We start from the raw sequence: 24742 nt of genomic DNA, 5'->3' as shown, positions 1-24742 counted from the left end.
TTATTCTCTTTGCAGAAACTGAAACTGTGTGGTGCCATTAAACCAGGAGGAAGTTAAATGCCCCTGGGGTCTCTTTTGTGTGTGCCAACAGCAAAAACCTGCTTCTCCATGTTTGATGGCACAGAGATATTTTTCCTTGTGAGTAAGGGCAAACAGTATGATTAAACAATCTGCATCAAATAGTTTTTTATTGACCAACTTAATACATTAAGGACGCATGAGCACCATTCTCTTCAGGAGCTCCAGGCATGCTGAGCATGCTACTTATGCTAATCACAGGGGCCCACTTGGAGCGGGGCCCCACGAATTTCCGTGCATTTCTAATACCTGCTTTTGGAGCAGATTTGATGCTGTTTTGCCACAGATCTCACCCATCACTGGAAAAGGGTGAAATCTGCAGCTAAAAACACGCACATAATTGAGATGCTCCGGATTTGGAAATCCACACGGCAGTTCAATTTCTGCACAGACACAATCCGCGTAGTGTACATGAGATTTGTCTAATCTCATACTCTTTGCTGGTACTGTACTATGCTGTGGTTTCTCTGCACGTATTCCTCAACGTGTGCAGATGGCCTAACATTACAGATCACAGGAACCTCTGATTCACTCTGTTTAATGCTGCAGTAAACGCTGATCCATGCTTAGGTACCTGCAGTGTATTTTTATTAAACCCCTATCACTGTTCAGTTGCTCCGAGTTTTAGAAAAGGCTTTTTTTTTCCGATCTTCAAACATCCGCAGCATACCTGAAAAATCTTCATAGGAACTTCCCCGTCTGAAATGCAAAATATCAGGAGTACGTCCAGGGTGTCTCTCTTCACACTGTAACTCTCGATCTGCCTAATCTCATCTGAAATCCTGTGCCAGTGCACTGAACGCATTACCATGTGCAGGCACAATCAGCTATTGTTTCCAATTAGGCCCCACAGTTGTTCTGTGCAGGCGCCAGTGATGTCATGTGCACACAGCATCACACGAGGGGAACAGCCATGAAGCCAGACTGGAGTAAAGGGTTGCACTCTGTACTTACACAGGACAATTTCATCCGTACATAGGAGATGGGGTTGCTGTCAATCAATCCCTAGCAAGAGTGTAGTACTATAAGGTCTCATGCACACGACCGTTGTTTTGGTCCGCATCCGATCCTCAGTTTTTGCGGCTTGGATGCGGACCCATTCACTTCAATGGGGCCGCAAAAGATGCGAACAGCACTCCGTGTGCTGTCCGCATCCGTTGGTCCGTTCCTTGGCCATGCAAAAAAAATATAACCTGTCCTATTCTTGTCCGTTTTGCAGACAAGAATAGGCAGTTATATTAATGGCTGTCCGTGCTGTTCCGCAAATTGCAGAACGCACACGGACGCCATGCGTGTTTTTCGGATCCGCAATTTGCGGACCGCAAAACACACAACGGTCGTGTGCATGTAGCCTAAAGCTCATGAACACACTGGACTCTTCAACTGTAGAACCCAGTGGACTCTTCTCATGTGATTAACATACAGTGCAAGAAAAAAATGGAATAAAGACTGTTCAGGTAGAGGGGGTTACTTGGAAACTAATAGGGATCAAAGGAAGAGGACTTTAATCCACTACTAAAACATATCATTTCTTTTGTTTTTTCCTCCTTAAATCCCAAAAGCCATAAGTTTTTTTTACATTTCCCTTCACATATTTAATTTATCATATCTTGTATCGGAAAATGAGAAAAAAAATCTTTGTGGGACTAAATGGAAAAAAATCCAGCCATGGTTTTTTGAGTTTTAGTTTCACAGTGTTTACTGTGCGTTCAAAATGACACGAGGACTTTATCCCGTGGGTCAGTACAATTATGGAGATACCAAATTTATATTGTTTTAGGTTTAATTAGCTTTAAAAAAAAAGGTTTTTTTTGGGGGGGGGGGTGAGAAAAAAAAACCAACAGCAAATAGTCTCTTTCTTTTACATTACGGCAGTCACACAATATTTTTATGTTTTAATAGTCCAGACATTTTCAGACGCGGTGATAACAATGTATGTATGTTTATTGATGTAAAGTTGGGAATGATGGGAATCTGGATGGTTAATATTTCTGTTATTTTATATTTTTTTAAATTCTTCATTTTTTTTTAAGCATACGATCTTCTGCTCGCTTTGTGCCATAGACTGCAATAGAATCCTACTGCACACCAACCTACACCAAGCACTTTATCACTATATGAATTATCTACGTAATTTAAAAAATCTTTGTTTTTTAATTTTAACATAATCAAGAGTGAATTTATGGGTTTATAATTTTTTAGACACGATTGGTTCGATACGGCTGATATTTACACTATTTACATTAGAAGAATCATGCACTAAGGAATTGCACTATTTAATTATGATTGTTGAATTAAATCATATTATATTGCACTGAGCTAATCAGGTCCCCTCAAAGATCTAACATTCTTGAACAAATGGGTATAGGTTAAAAACATCCATATGGAAACTCGGATATCGATTGTATGGTCTGGCTGTATATTGTGCTGTATTCAATGGTGAGGCTGTTGTGCGATCCAGCGTGGAGTGCATACCGGAAGTTCGTCCAACGCCGAAAAGCGCATCACTTACCACTGCTATAGTAAGTATGGACGGAAGGAGAATTAATCTTTCTGATCTACCTCATGATAATACGCAACATTTATTCTATATACAGGCCATCAATAGATATACTTTTGATAAAACAAACAGGCCATAGGGTGGGAAGTCTTGAGGCAATAGAAGGAAGGGATGTCATGTGTTCCAGCGTGGAACGCACACCATGAACGTACATGGAGCACATGTGGATTCAGCGAGTTTATCCCCTGTTTTTTTTTACATGCCGATAATTGATAGGGTATATACACTGCTCAAAAAAATAAAGGGAACACTTAAACAACACAATGTAACTGCAAGTCAATCACACTTCTGTGAAATCAAACTGTCCACTTAGGAAGCAACACTGAGTGACAATCAATTTCACATGCTGTTGTGCAAATGGGATAGACAACAGGTGGAAATTATAGGCAATTAGCAAGACACCCCCAATAAAGGAGTGGTTCTGCAAGTGGTGACCACAGATTACTTCTCAGTTCCTATGCTTCCTGGCTGATGTTCTGGTCACTTTTGAATGCTGGCGGTGCTTTCACTCTAGTGGTAGCATGAGACGGAGTCTACAACCCACACAAGTGGCTCAGGTAGTGCAGCTTATCCAGGATGGCACATCAATGCGAGCTGTGGCAAGAAGGTTTGCTGTGTCTGTCAGCGTAGTGTCCAGTGCATGGAGGCGCTACCAGGAGACAGGCCAGTACATCAGGAGACGTGGAGGAGGCCGTAGGAGGGCAACAACCCAGCAGCAGGACCGCTACCTCCGCCTTTGTGCAAAGGAGGAACAGGAGGAGCACTGCCAGAGCCCTGCAAAATGACCTCCAGCAGGCCACAAATGTGCATGTGTCTGCTCAAACGGTCAGAAACAGACTCCATGAGGGTGATATGAGGGCCCGACGTCCACAGGTGGGGGTGTGCTTACAGCCCAACACCGTGCAGGACGTTTGGCATTTGCCAGAGAACACCAAGATTGGCAAATTCGCCACTGGCACCCTGTGCTCTTCACAGATGAAAGTAGGTTCACACTGAGCACATGTGACAGACGTGACAGAGTCTGGAGACGCCGTGGAGAACGTTCTGCTGCCTGCAACATCCTCCAGCATGACCGGTTTGGCATTGGGTCAGTAATGGTGTGGGGTGGCATTTCTTTGGAGTGCCGCACAGCCCTCCATGTGCTCGCCAGAGGTAGCCTGACTGCCATTAGGTACCGAGATGAGATCCTCAGACCCCTTGTGAGACCATATGCTGGTGCGGTTAGCCCTGGGTTCCTCATAATGCAAGACAATGGTAGACCTCATGTGGCTGGAGTGTGTCAGCAGTTCCTGCAAGACGAAGGCATTGATGCTATGGACTGGCCCGCCCGTTCCCCAGACCTGAATCCAATTGAGCACATCTGGGACATCATGTCTCGCTCTATCCACCAACGTCACGTTGCACCACAGACTGTCCAGGAGTTGGCAGATGTTTTAGTCCAGGTCTGGGAGGAGATCCCTCAGGAGACCGTCTGCCATCTCATCAGGAGCATGCACAGGCGTTGTAGGGAGGTCATACAGGCACGTGGAGGCCACACACACTACTGAGCCTCATTTTGACTTGTTTTAAGGACATTACATCAAAGTTGGATCAGCCTGTAGTGTGTTTTTCCACTTAAATTTTGAGTGTGACTCCAAATCCAGACCTCCATGGGTTAAAAAATTTGATTTCCATTTTTTAATTTTTGTGTGATTTTGTTGTCAGCACATTCAACTATGTAAAGAACAAAGTATTTCAGAAGAATATTTAATTAACTCAGATCTAGGATGTTATTTTTGTGTTCCCTTTATTTTTTTGAGCAGTGTATATAGACATTGAACACATTGTCCAGTCATCCCCTGAGGAAGCAACTTGCAAAACGTGCATGAACATTATTGTTGTTTAATCCCTTTCAAGGGAGGGTACCATAATATAAGGCTCATTATTGGGATTTCCACTTTTTACTGATATATGACATATATTGTGGCTTTTTTTTCTTTGTATATGCCGCTGCTGCTGACTTTTTTTAAATTGTACATTAATAAAGAATAATTTGATTATTTATATGCTGTGCATTTAGTTTCGAATACTACTGCAGTCTAAAGTATTTTGACAGGCTTCCCTTTAAGTCAATCTGCAGGCATGGCCCAACAGGCAACTTACTATGGCAAGCCTGAGACATTTCACGAGGCACCAGGCTGCCACAGAAACTGATCGGAACCCTGCAATTTAGTTACAAGTGCTCCGATCGAAGGACAGAGGGAGCCCCCTCCCCGTTTAATTGCCCAGACGCTGCAGTCGCTTTGCTATTGACTGCGAAATCTGAGGGATCAAATGAGCAGGATCAGAGGTGTCAGCTGTATTACACAGCCAGCAAAAAAAAAAAACTCCCCCCCGTGTATAGAGCAGGCACAGCTTGTGAGCCTGCTCTATACATCTGCCTTTAAGTAGTTAAAAACAAAAGGTAACCCCCCAAAAAAGGCAACATTTTTTTAATAACTAAAGCTTATTAAATTTATTATGATTGGTCATTTTCCATAAAAACTAATTAATAACTGCAGAACTGCTTTTTTCAGCATTTTTGCAAAAAAAATAAAATAAAAATTTAGATCTAAAATTAAAGACTTACATATAGCTACCAAAAAAAACGTCAGCTCCATAAAGTACAACTTGTCCTGCAAGAAACAAGTTCTCATACAAGGACACAATTATGACTAGGGATCGACAGATATTGATTTTTTAGGGCCGATACCGATAATTTGTGAACTTTCAGGCCGATAGCCGATAATTTATACCGATATTCTGGGAATTTTCATTTTTGAAAAAAAAAAAAATTCCTACACAAATCTGGTGAAAATTAATATGTTTATTGTGACTGTGTATTTTGTATTTTTTTTTGTAAATCTTTCTTTTTCATTTATACTTAATATTTTTGTGGTTTTTTTTTTACTAACTTTTAGCCCCCTTAGGGACTAGAACCCTTGTCCTATTCACCCTGATAGATCTCTATCAGGGTGAATAGGATCTCACACATCTCCCTGCTGCCCTGTGCTTTCTGCACACAGCAGCATGGAGCTGAACATGGCAGCCAGGGCTTCAGTAGCGTCCTGGCTGCCATGGTAACCGATCGGAGCCCCAGGATTACACAGCTGGGGCTCCGATCGGAGGAGCAGGGGAGAGGGGATCCTGTGGCCACTGCCACCAATGATTAATACTGGGAAGGGGGCTTGGGTGGGGGGGCGCACTGCGCCAACAACGTTTTTAATACTGGGATGGGGGTGGGGGGCGCACTGCGCCACCAATGATTAATACTGGGGGGCTTGGGGGGGCGCACTGCGCCACCAATGAAGAGAAATCTCTCATTAATTAATATACAGGAGGCGGGAGCTGGCTGCAGAATCATATATCCGGCTCCCGACCTCTATGAGCGGTAGCTGCGATCCGCGGCACCTAAGGGGTTAACTACCGCAGATCGCAGCTACCGCTCATAGAGGTCGGGAGCTGGCAATGTGATTCTGCAGCCAGCTCCCGCATCCTGTATATGAATTAATGAAAGACTTAACTTCATTGGTGGAGCGGTCGCCACAGCCCCTCCCCTTCTTTTGTCCTCTCTCCTCTAATCGGCGGCAGCGGCAGCAGCATCACAGGGGGAGGGAGACACTGCTTCCTTCTCCCCTGTGCTGCTGAGGGAACACAGAGAGCGCTGAGAGCAGCGCGTTCTGTGTTCCCAATATGTTATCGGTATATCGGCAAAATAGATGCCGATACCGATAACGTTCAAAATCCTGAATATCGGTAAAACCGATAATCGGTCGATCCCTAACTATGACCACGGTAAAGCAAAGAGGTAGATCAGACAGTTGATCTGGTCAAGGACAAAATTGGCCCTGTGCTCTAGGTTAAAGCACATGAAATACATTTCTTATAGTTGGGGGAACTATTTTATTATTTTCTTTTAAATCCAGGAGTCTTCTCACCTGTGGCCGTAAGATAGTTTCCTCAGTACTTACCCATCCATCGAGCTCCCGAAGCCATTGTCTCCACTGCTCTTAATCTTGCTGCAGGCTCTTCTGCTCAGACCCCGACCGGATGGGTTACCAAGTCTTCCTATTCAGCAGCATACCCTGTACATACAGTAGACTCGGGAGGACTCAAGAACACATCTGGATAGGAGCTAAATGGAAGAGCCCGCAGCCAGTCTCAGGAAACCAAAAAACGGATCTGCAAAAAATACGGATGACGCCCATGTGCATTCCATATTTTGCGGAACAGAACAGCTGGCCCCTAATAGTAATGCGGACAATAATAGTACATGTTCTGTTTTTTGCGGAACGATACGTAAACGGAATGCACATGGAGTACCTTTTTTTTTTTTGTGTGGACCCATTGAAATGAATGGTTCTGCATATGGTCTGCAAAAAAACGGAACGGACACTGAAAGAAAATACGTTCCTGTGCATGAGCCCTAAACAACCTGGAGAATTCTTGCAATGTCTATGGAAGTCTATGTAATGTCTATGGAGCAGCTAAGAAAATTTTAACTACCACAGACACGAACAACAGTGAAAACATCTCCATTCAGTCGCCAGTTGAATGGCGGCAGCAGAACGCAGCCAGGGGTCCTCCACCTATTACACCCTGATGGTACATCATCAGCTAAGCCATAAATGACCAAGATGAAAACGTTCAATGAAAATTGTAGCTGAAACTTCCTCTTAATGGATTTGATGCATAATGATACGGTGCATAATGACCTGCGGTTCTGCATTAGTGATGGAGCCAGAGGCTTTAACAAACACATCATGAAAGGCTGAACTTGAAAATTACACAAGAATTAATAAAAATCTTCTGCGCTCACAAGGCTGCACATCAGCTTTGACCCACTGCAATCTGAGCACTTGCTTAGGGAAAAATGCAAGATTTTTTTTTTTATTATTTTTTTTTTTTTTAACAAAGAACCCGCCAATATCTAGAAGTTGGCAAGCACATTACTTACTCTCACCGGAAGCAGTTGTGATGGGAATGTACTCTGTAGACACCTGGCTGCAGAGCGACACGCGGCTCCCCGTCACATCGATCTTGGTGCTTCGGCAGGTATTCGAGCAGACCTTTGAGTGCTGATAAAAATCTAGCTCTCCAGAGTCCATTATCTTTCTGGTATAGAATGAAGAGGTAACATCATTTTAACATTAAACATTTCAAGAACAGAACTCTACCCATACACAGAGGCCCTGGGCTCTAGGTTCAGGCAAGCCATTTGTGTGTTGTAACATTCACCATGTTACATACACAATAATGCGCAAGATGTTACATGGAAAACAATAAGGAGTGCAGCACACGCTTTATCTCTGGTATATCTGAAGTTATGTCCCTGGACAAAAATGCAAAACAGGTTCTGCAGGTCTTAGGTTTCTCAATGGTTCTAGTGACAACAAAATACATGAAAAAGAAACTGCACTATTAGACTCACACACAAAACAAACATAAAACACAACTACATATGCAGTACATTATAATGCAATAATTTAGCCAAATAGTAATTGTGCGTCTGTAAGCATTATTTATTTTTTATAGAGCCACTAGGTGGCACTGTCCTATTTAGACTATAAGACACTTTTTAGCAAGAAAAACTCTTACAGTTTGCAGTTGAGGTGGTCCAGCAGGACCCTTCATACTGATCATAGCTGAAGCTGCTGTCCTGCCATTATACGCATTATAAACCTGCTATGATACTTGCTGCAGAGTCACATACTCTCTGAGGAGCTGGTTGAAATATCATCAAAACGCATCAGAATAGGGGCAGCTAATGAATAGGAAGTGCACGTTTGAGGTTAGCTCAGCGTCTAGGTTCCTGTGCTGATCTGGGGTCGCTCTTTGCAGGGCTCCAACTAGGGTCAGTGTTGTGGACTAGTGTTCTCTGTTATCAGGCATTAGCTTGATAGAGTGGCTGCCCAGCAGTGCAGTAGTATACAACATCCACTATAGACCAACCTCACACGTTTCACTGACATTAGTCCTAGGTGCTTGTTTTATAAAACGATAAAGGTTACGTTTTAACTTAAATAGCCACTGTCTGTTAGCTTTGTGGCATAATCCCGCACCTACTGTGTCCTTCTCCCATACCATGTAGATTGTAAGCCCTCACGGGCAGGGCCCTCTCTCCTTCTGTACCAGTTTGTAACTTGTCTTGTTTATGATTAGTGCAATTGTCTGTATTATGTATGTATACCCCTTTTCATATGTACAGCGCTATGGAATGAATGACGCTTTAATAATAAATAATAATAATAATGTGCATATGTATAATGTGTGTGCTGCAGAGCTGTGTGTATATTCTTAGAGGTGTGCATGTGTACATTGCATGTGTATAATGTGCGTGCTGCAGAGCTGTGCGTGTGTATAATGTGCGTGCTGCAGAGCTGTGCAGTGTGTATAATGTGTGTGCTGCAGAGCTGTGTGTATATTCTTAGAGGTGTGCATGTGTACATCGCGTGTGTATAATGTGCGTGCTGCAGAGCTATGCGTGTGTATAATGTGTGTCCTGCCGATATGTGTATATTCTTAGAGGTGTGCGTGTGTACATTGTGGATGCTGCAGAGCTGTCCGTGTCTATAATGTGTGTGCTGCAGATCTGTGTGTATATTCTTAGAGGTGTGCATGTGTACATTGCATGTGTATAATGTGCATGCTGCAGAGCTGTGCGTGCTGCAGAGCTGTGCGTGCTGCAGAGCTGTGCGTGTGTATAATGTGCGTGCTGCAGAGCTGTGCGTGTGTATAATGTGCGTGCTGCAGATCTGTGTGTATATTCTTAGAGGTGTGCATGTGTACATTGTGCGTGCTGCAGAGCTGTGCGTGTGTATAATGTGCGTGCTGCAGAGCTGTGTGTATATTCTTAGAGCTGTGCGTGTGTATAATGTGCGTGCTGCAGAGCTGTGCGTGTGTATAATGTGCGTGCTGTGCGTGTGTATAATGTGCGTGCTGCAGAGCTGTGCGTGTGTATAATGTGCGTGCTGCAGAGCTGTGCGTGTGTATAATGTGCGTGCTGCAGAGCTGTGCGTGTGTATAATGTGCGTGCTGCAGAGCTGTGCGTGTGTATAATGTGCGTGCTGCAGAGCTGTGCGTGTGTATAATGTGCGTGCTGCAGAGCTGTGCGTGTGTATAATGTGCGTGCTGCAGAGCTGTGCGTGTGTATAATGTGCGTGCTGCAGAGCTGTGCGTGTGTATAATGTGCGTGCTGCAGAGCTGTGCGTGTGTATAATGTGCGTGCTGCAGAGCTGTGCAGTGTGTATAATGTGCGTGCTGCAGAGCTGTGCGTGTGTATAATGTGCGTGCTGCAGAGCTGTGCAGTGTGTATAATGTGTGTGCTGCAGAGCTGTGCGTGTGTATAATGTGCGTGCTGCAGAGCTGTGCGTGTGTATAATGTGCGTGCTGCAGAGCTGTGCAGTGTGTATAATGTGTGTGCTGCAGAGCTGTGTGTATATTCTTAGAGGTGTGCATGTGTACATCGCGTGTGTATAATGTGCGTGCTGCAGAGCTATGCGTGTGTATAATGTGTGTCCTGCCGATATGTGTATATTCTTAGAGGTGTGCGTGTGTACATTGTGGATGCTGCAGAGCTGTCCGTGTGTATAATGTGTGTGCTGCAGATCTGTGTGTATATTCTTAGAGGTGTGCATGTGTACATTGCATGTGTATAATGTGCATGCTGCAGAGCTGTGCGTGTGTATAATGTGCGTGCTGCAGATCTGTGTGTATATTCTTAGAGGTGTGCATGTGTACATTGTGGATGCTGCAGAGCTGTGTGTATATTCTTAGAGCTGCGCGTGTGTATAATGTGCGTGCTGCAGAGCTGTGCGTGTGTATAATGTGCGTGCTGTGCGTGTGTATAATGTGCGTGCTGCAGAGCTGTGCGTGTGTATAATGTGCGTGCTGCAGAGCTGTGCGTGTGTATAATGTGCGTGCTGCAGAGCTGTGCGTGTGTATAATGTGCGTGCTGCAGAGCTGTGCGTGTGTATAATGTGCGTGCTGCAGAGCTGTGCGTGTGTATAATGTGCGTGCTGCAGAGCTGTGCGTGTGTATAATGTGCGTGCTGCAGAGCTGTGCGTGTGTATAATGTGCGTGCTGCAGAGCTGTGCGTGTGTATAATGTGTGTGCTGCAGAGCTGTGTGTATATTCTTAGAGGTGTGCATGTGTACATCGCGTGTGTATAATGTGCGTGCTGCAGAGCTATGCGTGTGTATAATGTGTGTCCTGCCGATATGTGTATATTCTTAGAGGTGTGCGTGTGTACATTGTGGATGCTGCAGAGCTGTCCGTGTGTATAATGTGTGTGCTGCAGATCTGTGTGTATATTCTTAGAGGTGTGCATGTGTACATTGCATGTGTATAATGTGCATGCTGCAGAGCTGTGCGTGCTGCAGAGCTGTGGATGTGTATAATGTGCGTGCTGCAGAGCTGTGCGTGTGTATAATGTGCGTGCTGCAGAGCTGTGTGTATATTCTTAGAGGTGTGCATGTGTACATTGTGGATGCTGCAGAGCTGTGTGTAAATTCTTAGAGCTGTGCGTGTGTATAATGTGCGTGCTGCAGAGCTGTGCGTGTGTATAATGTGCGTGCTGCAGAGCTGTGCGTGTGTATAATGTGCGTGCTGCAGAGCTGTGCGTGTGTATAATGTGCGTGCTGCAGAGCTGTGCGTGTGTATAATGTGCGTGCTGCAGAGCTGTGCGTGTGTATAATGTGCGTGCTGCAGAGCTGTGCGTGTGTTTAATGTGCGTGCTGCAGAGCTGTGCAGTGTGTATAATGTGCGTGCTGCAGAGCTGTGCGTGTGTATAATGTGCGTGCTGCAGAGCTGTGCGTGTGTATAATGTGCGTGCTGCAGAGCTGTGCGTGTGTATAATGTGCGTGCTGCAGAGCTGTGCGTGTGTATAATGTGCGTGCTGCAGAGCTGTGCGTGTGTATAATGTGCGTGCTGCAGAGCTGTGCGTGTGTATAATGTGTGTGCTGCAGAGCTATGCGTGTGTATAATGTGCGTGCTGCAGAGCTGGGTGTATATTCTTAGAGGTGTGCGTGTGTATAATGTGCGTGCTGCAGAGCTGTGTGTATATTCTTAGAGCTGTGCGTGTGTATAATGTGCGTGCTGCAGAGCTGTGCGTGTGTATAATCGCGTGCAGCAGAGCTGTGCGTGTGTATAATGTGCGTGCTGCAGAGCTGTGCGTGTGTATAATGTGCGTGCTGCAGAGCTGTGCGTGTGTATAATGTGCATGCTGCAGAGCTGTGCATGTGTATAATGTGCGTGCTGCAGAGCTGTGCGTGTGTATAATGTGCGTGCTGCAGAGCTGTGCATGTGTATAATGTGCGTGCTGCAGAGCTGTGCATGTGTATAATGTGCGTGCTGCAGAGCTGTGCGTGTGTATAATGTGCGTGCTGCAGAGCTGTGCGTGTGTATAATGTGCGTGCTGCAGAGCTGTGCGTGTGTATAATGTGCGTGCTGCAGAGCTGTGCGTGTGTATAATGTGCGTGCTGCAGAGCTGTGCGTGTGTATAATGTGCGTGCTGCAGAGCTGTGCGTGTGTATAATGTGCGTGCTGCAGAGCTGTGCGTGTGTATAATGTGCGTGCTGCAGAGCTGTGCGTGTGTATAATGTGCGTGCTGCAGAGCTGTGCGTGTGTATAATGTGCGTGCTGCAGAGCTGTGCAGTGTGTATAATGTGCGTGCTGCAGAGCTGTGCGTGTGTATAATGTGCGTGCTGCAGAGCTGTGCGTGTGTATAATGTGCGTGCTGCAGAGCTGTGCGTGTGTATAATGTGCGTGCTGCAGAGCTGTGCAGTGTGTATAATGTGCGTGCTGCAGAGCTGTGCGTGTGTATAATGTGCGTGCTGCAGAGCTGTGCGTGTGTATAATGTGCGTGCTGCAGAGCTGTGCAGTGTGTATAATGTGCGTGCTGCAGAGCTGTGCAGTGTGTATAATGTGCGTGCTGCAGAGCTGTGCGTGTGTATAATGTGCGTGCTGCAGAGCTGTGCAGTGTGTATAATGTGTGTGCTGCAGAGCTGTGCGTGTGTATAATGTGCGTGCTGCAGAGCTGTGCGTGTGTATAATGTGCGTGCTGCAGAGCTGTGCAGTGTGTATAATGTGTGTGCTGCAGAGCTGTGTGTATATTCTTAGAGGTGTGCATGTGTACATCGCGTGTGTATAATGTGCGTGCTGCAGAGCTATGCGTGTGTATAATGTGTGTCCTGCCGATATGTGTATATTCTTAGAGGTGTGCGTGTGTACATTGTGGATGCTGCAGAGCTGTCCGTGTGTATAATGTGTGTGCTGCAGATCTGTGTGTATATTCTTAGAGGTGTGCATGTGTACATTGCATGTGTATAATGTGCATGCTGCAGAGCTGTGCGTGTGTATAATGTGCGTGCTGCAGATCTGTGTGTATATTCTTAGAGGTGTGCATGTGTACATTGTGGATGCTGCAGAGCTGTGTGTATATTCTTAGAGCTGCGCGTGTGTATAATGTGCGTGCTGCAGAGCTGTGCGTGTGTATAATGTGCGTGCTGTGCGTGTGTATAATGTGCGTGCTGCAGAGCTGTGCGTGTGTATAATGTGCGTGCTGCAGAGCTGTGCGTGTGTATAATGTGCGTGCTGCAGAGCTGTGCGTGTGTATAATGTGCGTGCTGCAGAGCTGTGCGTGTGTATAATGTGCGTGCTGCAGAGCTGTGCGTGTGTATAATGTGCGTGCTGCAGAGCTGTGCGTGTGTATAATGTGCGTGCTGCAGAGCTGTGCGTGTGTATAATGTGCGTGCTGCAGAGCTGTGCAGTGTGTATAATGTGTGTGCTGCAGAGCTGTGTGTATATTCTTAGAGGTGTGCATGTGTACATCGCGTGTGTATAATGTGCGTGCTGCAGAGCTATGCGTGTGTATAATGTGTGTCCTGCCGATATGTGTATATTCTTAGAGGTGTGCGTGTGTACATTGTGGATGCTGCAGAGCTGTCCGTGTGTATAATGTGTGTGCTGCAGATCTGTGTGTATATTCTTAGAGGTGTGCATGTGTACATTGCATGTGTATAATGTGCATGCTGCAGAGCTGTGCGTGCTGCAGAGCTGTGGATGTGTATAATGTGCGTGCTGCAGAGCTGTGCGTGTGTATAATGTGCGTGCTGCAGAGCTGTGTGTATATTCTTAGAGGTGTGCATGTGTACATTGTGGATGCTGCAGAGCTGTGTGTAAATTCTTAGAGCTGTGCGTGTGTATAATGTGCGTGCTGCAGAGCTGTGCGTGTGTATAATGTGCGTGCTGCAGAGCTGTGCGTGTGTATAATGTGCGTGCTGCAGAGCTGTGCGTGTGTATAATGTGCGTGCTGCAGAGCTGTGCGTGTGTATAATGTGCGTGCTGCAGAGCTGTGCGTGTGTATAATGTGCGTGCTGCAGAGCTGTGCGTGTGTATAATGTGCGTGCTGCAGAGCTGTGCAGTGTGTATAATGTGCGTGCTGCAGAGCTGTGCGTGTGTATAATGTGCGTGCTGCAGAGCTGTGCGTGTGTATAATGTGCGTGCTGCAGAGCTGTGCGTGTGTATAATGTGCGTGCTGCAGAGCTGTGCGTGTGTATAATGTGCGTGCTGCAGAGCTGTGCGTGTGTATAATGTGCGTGCTGCAGAGCTGTGCGTGTGTATAATGTGTGTGCTGCAGAGCTATGCGTGTGTATAATGTGTGTCCTGCCGATATGTGTATATTCTTAGAGGTGTGCGTGTGTACATTGTGGATGCTGCAGAGCTGTCCGTGTGTATAATGTGTGTGCTGCAGATCTGTGTGTATATTCTTAGAGGTGTGCATGTGTACATTGTGGATGCTGCAGAGCTGTCCGTGTGTATAATGTGTGTGCTGCAGATCTGTGTGTATATTCTTAGAGGTGTGCATGTGTACATTGCATGTGTATAATGTGCATGCTGCAGAGCTGTGCGTGCTGCAGAGCTGTGGATGTGTATAATGTGCGTGCTGCAGAGCTGTGCGTGTGTATAATGTGCGTGCTGCAGAGCTGTGTGTATATTCTTAGAGGTGTGCATGTGTACATTGTGGATGCTGCAGAGCTGTGTGTAAATTCTTAGAGCTGTGCGTGTGTATAATGTGCGTGCTGCAGAGCTGTGCGTGTGTATAATGTGCGTGCTGCAGAGCTGTGCGTGTGTATAATGTGCGTGCTGCAGAGCTGTGCGTGTGTATAATGTGCGTGCTGCAGAGCTGTGCGTGTGTATAATGTGCGTGCTGCAGAGCTGTGCGTGTGTATAATGTGCGTGCTGCAGAGCTGTGCGTGTGTATAATGTGCGTGCTGCAGAGCTGTGCAGTGTGTATAATGTGCGTGCTGCAGAGCTGTGCGTGTGTATAATGTGCGTGCTGCAGAGCTGTGCGTGTGTATAATGTGCGTGCTGCAGAGCTGTGCGTGTGTATAATGTGCGTGCTGCAGAGCTGTGCGTGTGTATAATGTGCGTGCTGCAGAGCTGTGCGTGTGTATAATGTGCGTGCTGCAGAGCTGTGCGTGTGTATAATGTGTGTGCTGCAGAGCTATGCGTGTGTATAATGTGCGTGCTGCAGAGCTGGGTGTATATTCTTAGAGGTGTGCGTGTGTATAATGTGCGTGCTGCAGAGCTGTGTGTATATTCTTAGAGCTGTGCGTGTGTATAATGTGCGTGCTGCAGAGCTGTGCGTGTGTATAATCGCGTGCAGCAGAGCTGTGCGTGTGTATAATGTGCGTGCTGCAGAGCTGTGCGTGTGTATAATGTGCGTGCTGCAGAGCTGTGCGTGTGTATAATGTGCATGCTGCAGAGCTGTGCATGTGTATAATGTGCGTGCTGCAGAGCTGTGCGTGTGTATAATGTGCGTGCTGCAGAGCTGTGCATGTGTATAATGTGCGTGCTGCAGAGCTGTGCATGTGTATAATGTGCGTGCTGCAGAGCTGTGCGTGTGTATAATGTGCGTGCTGCAGAGCTGTGCGTGTGTATAATGTGCGTGCTGCAGAGCTGTGCGTGTGTATAATGTGCGTGCTGCAGAGCTGTGCGTGTGTATAATGTGCGTGCTGCAGAGCTGTGCGTGTGTATAATGTGCGTGCTGCAGAGCTGTGCGTGTGTATAATGTGCGTGCTGCAGAGCTGTGCGTGTGTATAATGTGCGTGCTGCAGAGCTGTGCGTGTGTATAATGTGCGTGCTGCAGAGCTGTGCGTGTGTATAATGTGCGTGCTGCAGAGCTGTGCAGTGTGTATAATGTGCGTGCTGCAGAGCTGTGCGTGTGTATAATGTGCGTGCTGCAGAGCTGTGCGTGTGTATAATGTGCGTGCTGCAGAGCTGTGCGTGTGTATAATGTGCGTGCTGCAGAGCTGTGCGTGTGTATAATGTGCGTGCTGCAGAGCTGTGCGTGTGTATAATGTGCGTGCTGCAGAGCTGTGCGTGTGTATAATGTGTGTGCTGCAGAGCTATGCGTGTGTATAATGTGCGTGCTGCAGAGCTGGGTGTATATTCTTAGAGGTGTGCGTGTGTATAATGTGCGTGCTGCAGAGCTGTGTGTATATTCTTAGAGCTGTGCGTGTGTATAATGTGCGTGCTGCAGAGCTGTGCGTGTGTATAATCGCGTGCAGCAGAGCTGTGCGTGTGTATAATGTGCGTGCTGCAGAGCTGTGCGTGTGTATAATGTGCATGCTGCAGAGCTGTGCATGTGTATAATGTGCGTGCTGCAGAGCTGTGCGTGTGTATAATGTGCGTGCTGCAGAGCTGTGCATGTGTATAATGTGCGTGCTGCAGAGCTGTGCATGTGTATAATGTGTGTGCTGCAGAGGTATGCGTGTGTATAATGTGCGTGCTGCAGATCTGTGCATGTGTATAATGTGCGTGCTGCAGAGCTGTGCGTGTGTATAATGTGCGTGCTGCGGAGCTGTGTGTATATTCTTAGAGCTGTGCGTGTGTATAATGTGCGTGCTGCAGAGCTGTGTGTATATTCTTAGAGGTGTGCGTGTGTATAATGTGCGTGCTGCAGAGCTGTGCGTACTGCAGAGCTGTGTGTATATTCTTAGAGGTGTGCGTGTGTACATTGTGGATGCTGCAGAGCTGTGCGTGTGTACATTGTGGATGCTGCAGAGCTGTGCGTGTGTATAATGTGTGTGCTGCAGAGCTGTGCGTGTGTATAATGTGTGTGCTGCAGAGCTGTGTGTATATTCTTAGAGCTGTGCGTGTGTATAATGTGCGTGCTGCAGAGCTGTGCATGTGTATAATGTGCGTGCTGCAGAGCTGTGCGTGTGTATAATGTGCGTGCTGCAGAGCTGTGCGTGTGTATAATGTGCGTGCTGCAGAGCTGTGCGTGTGTATAATGTGCGTGCTGCAGAGCTGTGCGTGTGTATAATGTGCGTGCTGCAGAGCTGTGCGTGTGTATAATGTGCGTGCTGCAGAGCTGTGCGTGTGTATAATGTGCATGCTGCAGAGCTGTGCTTGTGTATAATGTGCGTGCTGCAGAGCTGTGCGTGTGTATAATGTGCGTGCTGCAGAGCTGTGCGTGTGTATAATGTGCGTGCTGCAGAGCTGTGCGTGTGTATAATGTGCATGCTGCAGAGCTGTGCGTGTGTATAATGTGCGTGCTGCAGAGCTGTGCGTGTGTATAATGTGCGTGCTGCAGAGCTGTGCGTGTGTATAATGTGCGTGCTGCAGAGCTGTGCGTGTGTATAATGTGCATGCTGCAGAGCTGTGCGTGTGTATAATGTGCGTGCTGCAGAGCTGTGCGTGTGTATAATGTGTGTGCTGCAGAGGTATGCATGTGTATAATGTGCGTGCTGCAGAGCTGTGTGTATATTCTTAGAGGTGTGCGTGTGTATAATGTGTGTGCTGCGGAGCTGTGCGTGTGTATAATGTGTGTGCTGCAGAGCTGTGTGTATATTCTTAGAGCTGTGCGTGTGTATAATGTGCGTGCTGCAGAGCTGTGCGTGTGTATAATGTGTGTGCTGCGGAGCTGTGCGTGTGTATAATGTGTGTGCTGCAGAGCTGTGTGTATATTCTTAGAGGTGTGCGTGTGTATAATGTGCGTGCTGCAGAGCTGTGCGTACTGCAGAGCTGTGTGTATATTCTTAGAGGTGTGCGTGTGTACATTGTGGATGCTGCAGAGCTGTGCGTGTGTATAATGTGCGTGCTGCAGAGCTGTGCATGTGTATAATGTGTGTGCTGCAGAGCTGTGCGTGTGTACAATGTGTGCGCTGCAGAGCTGTGCGTGTGTACAATGTGTGCGCTGCACAGCTGTGCGTGTGTACAATGTGTGCGCTGCAGAGCTGTGCGTGTGTATAATGTGTGTGCTGCAGAGCTGTGCGTGTGTATAATGTGCGTGCTGCAGAGCTGTGCGTGTGTATAATGTGCGTGCTGCGGAGCTGTGTGTATATTCTTAGAGCTGTGCGTGTGTATAATGTGTGTGCTGCAGAGCTGTGCATGTGTATAATGTGCGTGCTGCGGAGCTGTGTGTATATTCTTAGAGCTGTGCGTGTGTACATTGTTCATGCTGCAGAGCTGTGCGTGAGTTCTTGTACAATGTCAGTCATAGAAACAGTTTAAATAAATACTTAAAGAATAATAATAATTATTATTATTATTATTATTAATAATGAAAAGCATAATATTACACAGAGGTCAGCTACTTTTGACACTTCAGCTGTTCTGAAACTATCACACCCAGAACCCTCATTTCACTTCTATGGGAGTTACTAGAACAGCCAAGTAAGTTTGAATGCTGGGAGCTGTAGTTTCCCAGCAGCTGAAGTGTAGAACGTAGACTAAGGCTACATTCACACGTCAGTATTTTTCTACATCCCGATTTTCGGTCTGTTTTTTGCGGATCCGTTGTTCCTGAAAATGTTTCCGTATGTCATCCGTTTTTTGCGGATCCGCAAAAAACGGAAACATGTGAAAACTCAAATCCGACAGTATATTCTAACACAGAGGCGTTCCCATGGTGATGGGGACGCTTCTAGTTAGAATATACTGAGAACTGTGTACATGACTGCCCCCTGCTGCCTGGCAGCACCCGATCTCTTACAGGGGGCTGTGATCCGCACAATTATTGTGCGAGTCATAGCCCCCTGTAAGAGATCAGGTGCTGCCAGGCAGGAGGGGGCAGACCCCCTCCCTCCCCTGTATTAAATGTGACCAGTGCGGCCCCCCCCCCCCCCCTCTATATTCATTGGTGACCAGTGCGGATTCCCAGTATTAAATGTGACCAGTGCGGCCTCACCTCTTCCCCCCCCCCCCCCCATCCCCCATCATTGGTGGCCAGTGCGGATTCCCAGTATTAATAAATGTGACCAGTGCGGCCTCACCTCTTTCCCCCCCCCCATCATTGGTGGCAGCGGAGAGTTCCGATCGGAGTCCCAGTTTAATCGCTTGGGCTCCGATCGGTTACCATGGCAGCCAAGACGCTATTGCAGTCTTGGCTGCCATGGTTACTTAGCAATAAATAGAAGCATTATACTTACCTGCGACTGCGAGCTGCGATGTCTGTGACCGGCCGGGAGCTCCTCCTACTGGTAAGTGAAAGGTCTGTGCGGCGCATTGCTTTTAGCACAGACCTGTCACTTACCAGTGGGAGGAGCGCCCGGCCGGTCACAGACATCGCAGCTCTTCAGGTAAGTATAATGCTTCTATTTATTGCTAAGTAACCATGGCAGCCAAGACTGCAATAGCGTCTTGGCTGCCATGGTAACCGATCGGAGCCCAAGCGATTAAACTGGGACTCCGATCGGAACTCTCCGCTGCCACCAATGATGGGGGGGGGGAAAGAGGTGAGGCCGCACTGGTCACATTTATTAATACTGGGAATCCGCACTGGCCACCAATGATGGGGGATGGGGGGGGGGAAGAGGTGAGGCCGCACTGGTCACATTTATTAATACTGGGAATCCGCAATGGCCACCAATGATGGGGGGGGGGGGGGAGAGGTGAGGCCGCACTGGTCACATTTAATACTGGGAATCCGCACTGGCCACCAATGAATATAGAGGGGGGGGGGGGGGGGCCGCACTGGTCACATTTAATACAGGGGAGGGAGGGGGTCTGCCCCCTGCTGCCTGGCAGCCCCTGATCTCTTATAGGGGGCTATGATATGCACAATTAACCCCTCAGGTGCAGCACACAGCAGGGGGCAGTCATGTACACAGTTCTCAGTATATTCTAACTAGAAGCGTCCCCATCACCATGGGAACGCCTCTGTGTTAGAATATACTGTCGGATCTGAGTTTTTCACGAAGTGAAAAATCAGATCTGTAGAAAACTTACTGGGAATCCGCACTGGCCACCAATGAATATAGAGGGAGGGGGGCCGCACTGGTCACATTTAATACTGGGGAGGAAGCCTAATTTCCAGGAACGGAATCCGCATAAAACGGATGACATACGTAATGACATACGAATGTCTTCCGTTTTTTGCAGATCCATTGACTTTGTATTGGTCCAGGATCCGATTTTTGCGGAAAAGAATAGGACAGGTTTTATATTTTTTCGGACATGCGGAACGGAACAATGGAAACAGACAGCACACATTGTGCTGTCCGATTTTTTCCAGGACCAATTGAAAATGAATGGGTCCAGATCTGGTCCAGATCTGTTCCGCCAAAAAACGGAACAGATCAGGAAAGAAAAAACGGACGTGTGAATGGACCCTAATGGCTAATGACAGGAGACACATATACTTGGATGAATCAATCTAAGGGGCCAATGATGTTTCTTTCAATGGGGGAGAAGATGACACATTAGGGTTAACAGGAGCTGACTGTAAACGGTTAGCCCCCCACCTTTTAGTGACCTTGACCCCTCCACTCCATTAGACCACCAGTTTTAATAAGCAGAAAATGTTTTCTAATTTTCTGTTGTGTAAACCTGGGTTGAGTCTTTTAGACCCAAAAAAAGGTACATCAATCCCGATTATCTGTGCAGTTAGCCCCATAAACTCCATACACAAACAAAATTTATGAATTTACTGGTACTTTTCCCCATGACTTTGTGGGCTTCCGCTCTACCCCATACGAACCTGAGCATAACACCATTCATACGAATTGCCCTCTTCCAGTCCTTCAGCGTGGATTTTCCAGCCAGATGAACAAATTCCTTCGGACTTATTAAGTGATCATTATACTGATAAACAGAGAGAGAGAATACAGCAGAGAGTCATAAAAGGGGGGAATATTAAAAGGAACACTCCAGGCAACACTGATACAGTCTTATGTGTACTGAGGGGTGGAAATGACACAGGGATTCAAAGAGAGAAGGGGTTGTCTCATCATAGACAATAGGGGCATAACATTGTCTTATAGGTGTGGGTCCCACCACTAGGACCCACAGCTATATAGAGAACAAAGCCCCGCAAGCCGGCTCCCCATAGAAGTTAATGGGAGAGTACCGCACATGCGCGGCCCCTGTTCCCATTAATTTCTATGGGGCCGACGGAAATAGCCGAGCCACTGCTTAGCTATTTTCGCCGGCCCCTTCACTTGCGGGGCTCTGTTCTCGACATAGGTACAGGTCCCAGCGATGGGACCCGCACCTATAAGACAATGGGGGCATATCCTAACGATATGCCCCCATTCTCCATGATGAGACAACCCCTTTAAAGAGAGAATGCCCGTGTGATGTACCATCCTCTTAGGCCCCGCAGTGGTGGGTACGTCAGTTTGCCTGGAGAGGTTCTTTGCAAAAGGGGAAGAACCCTTTGGGGCCACAAGACAATGTCAAAGAGAACTATGTGAAGTCAGATGCAGTATCAGTGATTTCTCTCAGCTGGTACGTACAGTGTGACAATATGCTCCGTCACATGAGGGTCCAAGGGAAAACACTAGGATAATATTATACAATACACTTTCCATTATTAGTCTGCCTAACAGGACAGGCCACCTCACCTGTACACATTTGACGTTAATCCCCGGACACACAAACTTCCTCCATAGGAGATCGGCCTTGCTGTCTCCGCAGGTAATAGGATAAGCGATTTCTGCCTCCAGAGCCTCCTCTTCCTCATCCCCCATCTTCACTTCTCATCAGAAAAAGGGGAAAAGAAACATTTTCTTATGAATTTCTGAATGTTAAACATGAAACTATGTGGTCATCTAGTTTTATCCATTTATTTATTCTATCTATCTCATATCTATCTATTTTTTTAATGAAATCCTATAGGGAAATTGTTAATTTTTTGTTTAACCCCTTAAGGACTCAGCCCTATTTCACCTTAAGAACTTGGCCATTTTTTGCAAATCTGACCAGTGTCACTTTAAGTGCTGATAACTTTAAAACGCTTTGACTTATCCAGGCCATTCTGAGATTGTTTTTTCGTCACATATTGTACTTCATGACACTGGTAAAATGAAGTAAAAAATAATCATTTTTATTTATAAAAAAAATACCAAATTTACCAAAAATGTGTAAAAAATTGCACATTTCCAAGTTTCAATTTCTCTACTTCTATAATACATAGTAATACCTCCAAAAATAGTTATTACTTTACATTCCCTATATGTCTACTTCATGGTTGGATCATTTTGGGAATGATATTTTATTTTTTTGGGGATGTTACAAGGCTTAAAAGTTTAGAAGCAAATCTTGAAATTTTTCAGAAATTTTCAAAAACCCAATTTTTAGGGACCAGTTCAGGTCTGAAGTCACTTTGCGAGGCTTACATAATAGAAACCACCTAAAAATGACCCCATTCTATAAACTACACCCCTCAAAGTATTCAAAACAGATTTTACAAACTTTGTTAACCCTTTAGGTGTTCCACAAGAATTAATGGAAAATAGAGATACAATTTCAAAATTTCACTTTTTTGGCAGATTTTCCATTTTAAAGGGCTTCTGTCACCCCACTAAAGTCATTTTTTTTTGGGCTAGTTAAATTACTTATACTGCGATATATGAAAATATAATAGTGTTACTTTGATTCAGCAGTTTCTTCTAAAAACGAACTTTTATAATATGTAAATTAGGTCTCTACCAGCAAGTAGGGCGGCTACTTGCTGGTAGCAGCTGCAGAAAACCGCCCCCTCGTCGTGTTGATTGACAGGGCCAGCCGGGATCTCCTCCTCTGGCCAGCCCTGTCGGCATTTTAAAAATCGCGCGCCTGTGTTCATTCTGCGCAGGCGCTCTGAGATGAGGAGGCTCGCCTCCTCAGAACTCCCTCAGTGCGCCTGCGCCGATGACATCACCGAAATAGAAGACGTCATCGGCGCAGGCGCACTGAGGGAGTTCTGAGGAGGCGAGCCTCCTCATCTCAGAGCGCCTGCGCAGAATGAACACAGGCGCGCGATTTTTAAAATGCCGACAGGGCTGGCTGGAGGAGGAGATCCCGGCTGGCCCTGTCAATCAACACGACGAGGGGGCGGTTTTCTGCAGCTGCTACCAGCAAGTAGCCGCCCTACTTGCTGGTAGAGACCTAATTTACATATTATAAAAGTTCGTTTTTAGAAGAAACTGCTGAATCAAAGTAAGTAACACCATTATATTTTCATATATCGCAGTAATTTAACTAGCCCAAAAAAAAAAAAGACTTTAGTGGGGTGACAGAAGCCCTTTAATATTTTTTTTCTTTTCCAGTTACAAAGCAAGGGTTACCAGCCAAACAAAACTCATTAATTATGGCCCTGATTCTGTAGTTTACAGAAACACCCCATATGTGGTCGTAAACCGCTGTACGGGCACACGGCAGGGCTCAGAAGAAAAGGAATGCCATACGGTTTTTGGAAGGCAGGTTTTGCTGGACTGTTTTTTTTGACACCATGTCCCATTTGAAGCCCCCCTGATGCACCCCTAGAGTAGAAACTCCAAAAAAGTGGCCATATTTTAGAAACTACGGGATAGGGTGGCAGTATTGTTGGTACTAGTTTAGGGTACATATGATTTTTGGTTGCTCTATATTACACTTTTTGTGAAGCAAGATAACAAGAAATAGCTGTTTTGGCACTGTTTATTTTTTGTTATTTACAACATTCATCTGACAGGTTAGATCATGTGATATTTTTATAGACCAGGTTGTCACAGATGCGGCGATACCTAATATGTATACTTTTTTCTTATTTATGTAAGTTTTACACAATGATTTAATTTTTTTTAAGTGCAAATTGTACTTTATTTAAAATGTTATGTTTTATTGCTGTGCTTTTCGTACTTAAGAACATCTAAGTCAGCAGGATCACCCCTTTACACCAAGCACACTGCCTGGCAAAATTGATCCCGCTGAGTGAAAATACCTCTTTCTTGTTTAAATGCATGGCCCTGTTTTTGAGAAATTTGTTTGATTGCAAATCCTAGCCTAGCCTCATGGACCACAGTTTCACCTCCGGCTTCCCTTCTTGGCCCTCCCTACTTCCATTGGGTCTCAGGGCTAGGCATCCCGCATGTGTGCTGAGAGGACGTTTCACTCAGCAGAATCAACCATACCAAGCAGCATGTCCGGTCCAACAGGGTTGATCCCGGGGACAGCTGCTCTTTTTTTATTTTTTATTTAACATCTTTATTACTATGAAAAGCAAATACACAACGTACAGTTAAAGTAGGGGTGGGCGATATGGCCTAAAATCTATATTGCGATATAATTTTAAGCATGTGCTATATATCGCAATATATTGTTTTCTATATTGGGGGGGGGGGGGTTAAACTTATTAGGGTGAATAGGACTTTACACTCTCCCTGCTGCCCTGTGCTTTGTGCACACAACAGCAGGGAGCTGACCATGGCAGCCAGGCTCTCATGTGCCCCCCAGCCTCTGATCCGCCCCCCAGCCCCTGATCCGCCCCCCAGCCTCTCCCTCTTATCAGCCCCCTCTGGTAAACTCAAACCCACCACCCCTCCCTCTCCAGTATTAATCATTGGTGGCAGTGGCCACAGGGTCCCCCTCCCCCCCCCCATCATTGGTGGCAGTGGGCAGTTCCAATCGGAGTCCCAGCAGTGTAATGCTGGGGCTCCGATCGGTTACCATGGGAGCCAGGATGCTACTGAAGTCCTGGCTGCGATGGTATGTTAGTGAGCAGCATTATACTCACGTGCGCCGTGGCTGCCGGGCGCTCCATCTTCTCATAGGTCTGTGCGGCGCATTGCTAATGCTATAAGCATTAGCAATGCGCCGCACAGACAGAAGAAGGAGCGA

General features: G+C 46.3%; 1 protein-coding gene across 3 annotated transcripts in view; it reads right to left on the bottom strand.

Moving 5' to 3' along the window:
• Positions 1–24742, bottom strand: part of GMEB2 (glucocorticoid modulatory element binding protein 2) — a 56961-nt gene that overhangs the window by 8673 nt on the left and 23546 nt on the right. Inside the window, exons 4-6 of one of the 3 annotated variants that reach the window (XM_040437199.1) lie at positions 21508–21638; positions 20643–20746; positions 7614–7771 (exon numbers count right to left, since the gene is read on the bottom strand). In XM_040437199.1, coding sequence (XP_040293133.1) covers positions 7614–7771; positions 20643–20746; positions 21508–21638 — 393 coding nt within the window. The remainder of the gene's footprint in view (positions 1–7613; positions 7772–20642; positions 20747–21507; positions 21639–24742) is intronic. The other 2 variants (XM_040437200.1, XM_040437201.1) reach the window with 2 other exon arrangements.

This window comes from Bufo bufo, chromosome 6, assembly GCF_905171765.1.
Source record: "Bufo bufo chromosome 6, aBufBuf1.1, whole genome shotgun sequence".
In the NCBI taxonomy this organism is placed as follows: Eukaryota; Metazoa; Chordata; class Amphibia; order Anura; family Bufonidae; genus Bufo; species Bufo bufo.
This window is presented reverse-complemented; position numbering and strand designations above follow the sequence as displayed.